Source organism: Epinephelus moara, chromosome 21 (genome assembly GCF_006386435.1).
Source record: "Epinephelus moara isolate mb chromosome 21, YSFRI_EMoa_1.0, whole genome shotgun sequence".
Classification (NCBI taxonomy): domain Eukaryota; kingdom Metazoa; phylum Chordata; class Actinopteri; order Perciformes; family Serranidae; genus Epinephelus; species Epinephelus moara.
This window is the reverse complement of record NC_065526.1, coordinates 2,621,157-2,625,458: the sequence shown is the minus strand read 5'-3', so window position 1 is coordinate 2,625,458 and position 4,302 is coordinate 2,621,157. Positions and strand designations below refer to the sequence as shown.

The window sequence follows — 4,302 nt, the reverse complement described above, 5'->3', positions numbered from 1 at the left end:
TTATTGACCCCATCAAACAAAATGGGGGCGCTAGAGAGCTCATTTCTTATCTAGGCCTAACCGCCATATGGATTTTTACTAAACTTGGTAGATATGTAGAACAGGACGCCTCAAGGTGACTGGAGAAATTTAACTCTAATTGGCAACTGGGTGGCGCTATAACAACAGAAAAATGCTTAAACATGGCTAAAATGCGTCCGATCGCTGTGGCTGCAATCATACTATCAAATTCACAAAACCTCTGTCTGAATACATTGCTCTTCTTAATGGGTTCAGTTGACTATTTAAGCTTTCTCAAACCCTGCGCTGTGGAGCTGCTGAAATAAACCCAGACATATCAGGTTGATCACATGATGATGAATATGCAATTAATGTCAGCAAATTAAATAAAATGTGAACATGAAAGGTATATGATGAAAACCTATCTACATTAAAATCTGTGAAATAAGTGGGTTTTATATGGTAATTTTAATCTAGATTAACAGAGAATTTACATTCTTATTCTCATATATCTACAGCATTTTTAAAATGAAGCCTAAAAGGTGTTGAAAAGGGGCTAATTTGCATTTTCATTAAAGCACTGGTCTATTTTTCCTTTATTTAGCCTTTATTTAACCAGGTTTGTCCCACTGAGATCAAAGATCTCTTTTACAAGGGAGACCTGGCCAAGAATAGCAGCAACACTGAGTTTCAACCATTAACATAAACTTAACATAAATGCACATTGATTTTACAATGTGAAAATGATCAAATGAGACATTTGCACACAGACAGCCTGGACTCATGTCTGGAAGTTTAGGATTAATTTGTAGATTGTTCCATGCAGTACATGCAGAGAACCTAAGAGCTTTTTTTTTTTTTTTTTTTTTACCCCAGTTCAGTTCTGATTTTGGGCACAATAAAACCCAAGAAGTCCTGACTGTTATTTCCATAATTCTTTAATGACGCAGTTTTAATCCAGGCCACAACTCAATTTGGAGTCACCGGATATGTGTTCACTAAATATATTGCGCAGATTGTTTGTTTGCATATTAAAGCATGCATGAAAAGTACCCAGTCCTTACCCATTTTTTAAACTCGACTCTGAAAGGGAAAGCCAAGTACTGGCCTAGTAAAAGCTTGGCATGGTGACAAACAGTGCAGTTTATTTGCTCCACCACTGGAAAAGCAGGTGAGACTTTGCAAAATACCACTTCCTCTTCGGAAGCAAAGCGTTTAACGCCCATCTACACTGCAAGTCAAATTATCTGTGCTTGTAATGCAATCAAACGAGGATGATTCCTGTTACGACTTTATCCTGGAAAAAACAGAAAATCCTTCATTGGCTAAACTGCAAATTATACTGTGTACCATAATCATCCCATAAATACTGTATGTGACATAAAAACCCTGCTACGTTGCGAATAAATTGAAAACTCCTCTTTAAGAAAAAGTTCACTGAGTGCTTTTCCTTCTCTGTGTATTTCTTCAAGGACACAGTGTGCTGTGTTGGTGTACTTACGAACTGTGTTTTGTTGGCTGGCGGAGCCTCAGTGATGGACTTGAGGTCTTCCACTGTGACTCTTTCCATGTTCTCTAAGGCCGATCCAGAGTAGAGCACAACATCTTTCACAAAGATACTGATAGCTCTTAGCATGTAGGACACAAATAGGTGCATGTGGATGTAGTTCCTGGTGCAGTGCAATCGTCTGGGGAGAAAACAAACAAGAGCAGCAAGGTCAAAGGATAGATCTGTTGAAAATATCACTGTGTGTGTTTGTGTGTGTGTATACGTGTGGGCTGGCACACCTTCATGTAAGTGTGTGTACGTATTTTCTCACACACGCGCGCACACACACGAACAATACTCATCCTAATTAGAGCCAGCTGAATTCCACGCTGACTATAACACATTCTTGAGATTTAGGGGCTTGAAACGCACAAATATTGAATTGCTCGGCTCAAAGTGAGCTGTAAAAACAAAATTGCAAGCATGTGTCGAGAAAAAGCATGCCACTTTCCTCCCAGACAAGCACGAGCGTATCTGTCAAAAGTCCTTCCAAAACATCCTGTCTGAGCATTCACTCTGGAGTGAGGTGATGCTCCAGTGCTGGAATCAGGCTGCTGGATTGATAGCTATAAAGGTTACGTCTTTACAATATCAAATAATAACAGTCAATGACAATTAAACTGAATATTTATTAGTGGTTTAATAAAGTGCAAAAGCCAACTTGTGCTAGAATATTCTAATGTCTTAAGAAAATAAACAAGTACTGACATTATCCCACTATGCATTATTGACATTTTCCTTCTGAAGCCTCATTAATGAGGTAAATATTTGACAAGCTTCTGTACCGTTAGAGAACTATTGATTTAAGGCAAAAACTAATCTATGGTACATTTCCCTGGTGAAAAATCCTCAGCACAACTGCTAATGTGAAATATCCCTTTTCTCTCCCTGGAAAACATTTACGAGCTCTCCTGTCTAAAAGCTGACATGTTGAAGGGGAGGCATGGCTGGAGTGCTCCGGAGCACAGAGCCAGAATGTCAGATGGGCCCCTGGGATAACTTATTAAACTCATTTGGCCCATAGATTTCCTGGTGCCAGTTGGGAGTGTTCCTAAAGCCGTCTGACTGCCTGCCTGTATGGTAAGACACGCTGGTGGGAACATTGGTAAACAGCGCCTTCACATCGATTCCTGATACTCCCCATGCTCAACAAAATAAGCAAATAATGACAAATGTGCTCTGCATTAATCAGCCATTAAAAAAATGTTGTGTTGCTGCACAAAAAAAGAATTCAAACTTGTTTAAGGGTTTTTCTTCAGTGAAGTGCTGTTACCACAGAGGCAGAGGTCAGATAAGGCTCATATGTGTGAAGCATCTGTGATGAATCCTTTTATCTCTTTGATTCCTGCAGTATAAGAGAAGCAAAGCTGCCCAAACGCAATAACTGAATATTTTACTCTCAGTTCTTCTCATCTTTTAAGAACTTCTTTTGTCTTCTTTATATAATCCACTGGGAAAAAGGTAAAGAAAAAAGAACTATAATCTTTGAACGCTTGGTACAATAACAAAATCAATATCCAAGCTATGACTGCTCGCCATCAAAACCTGAAATCAGCATGAAATTAACAAATACCTTAAATGTCATACACTGGAGCCTGGAGACAGACTCCTCCTCAAAGGTGGATGCAACATAAGCTGCTCAGTGTCAGAGTAAAAGTCAAAGGTAATGTTTGATTCAGTTTGCATGCTTCATGTTGTTATTGTGACATTAAATATACAGCCTTGTATGCTTATACAGCTACAGTGACCTGCATGATTTCATCATAAAGCCATTAAGCCATCATGAAATTTAATGCTTTCTGCTTCACTGTGTGTTTGCGACTGATAACGTGGTAGGAAACGGGGTTTTAATGTGCCGTCATGCCAGTAAACCTTTGTTCTCCATTCTGATCCCTGCTGCAGTTGCTCTATGTTTAATTTCCCACCCTGTGTCTAAATCCATCTCTTGGGAACGTCTGTGGTTAAAAGGATCGATTGGAAATTTCTAGTGACAGCACTAACTCACCGGAAATATCCCAAGATGACGACAGCCACCATGAGTGATCCCAGAGAGATGGAGTACCCGACTGTGTAGATGAGATACAGACGGTGAAAGACGTCCTGTGGACAGAGGGGAATTTGTCAAAATGTCAGCAGGGCAGAAAAAATGCATAATAAGACAAAGACAGAGAGGACTATAGCATATCCTCCCTTTATGGTAGTGCTAGATGTAAAGCACGTTAGGTGAATTATTGCATTTTTGTGTGAGAGAAACTGTATTTGTCTTCTTTTTTTTGCCACCACAATAGAAAAATGATTCACTTAGTTTGAAGGAAGGTATTCACACATCCAGCTGTCTCAGATGCAGGTGCTTTGAAAAATATCATTTGAGTCTTTGAACAGAAAACCCGCACACTGCTTGAGTTTTCTCCTATGTTTTTCTTGTTCCCTTGTTCTTTCACTTGTGGGATATGAGACAAATGGTGCACAGACTGTTGTCAATTATTGAGAAACACACCCAAAGCTGATTGATTTCCTCACACCTGTGCACACCTGTGAAATGGGTGGGGCAGTCTCTATTTAAGCTTAATGTTGGAAACTAGTCCATACCCAGTGAGTACAGCATACCATACCATGACTTAGTCATACCAAAAATTAGTAAAAAAACAAACGAACATTGGTCCACAGGGGGAGCCACAGCGATCGGTCACATTTTAGCCATTTTGAAGCATTTTTCTGTTGTTATAGCGCCACCCAGTTGCCAATTAGAGTTA

The 4,302-nt window shown here is 39.6% G+C and overlaps 1 protein-coding gene across 1 annotated transcript in view; it reads right to left on the bottom strand.

The window, feature by feature from the left end:
• The window catches only part of pth1r (parathyroid hormone 1 receptor), a 69,683-nt gene that overhangs the window by 12,109 nt on the left and 53,272 nt on the right, over nucleotides 1-4,302 (bottom strand). Inside the window, exons 5-6 of the mRNA XM_050074944.1 lie at nucleotides 3,555-3,649; nucleotides 1,502-1,688 (exon numbers count right to left, since the gene is read on the bottom strand). Coding sequence (XP_049930901.1) covers nucleotides 1,502-1,688; nucleotides 3,555-3,649 — 282 coding nt within the window. The remainder of the gene's footprint in view (nucleotides 1-1,501; nucleotides 1,689-3,554; nucleotides 3,650-4,302) is intronic.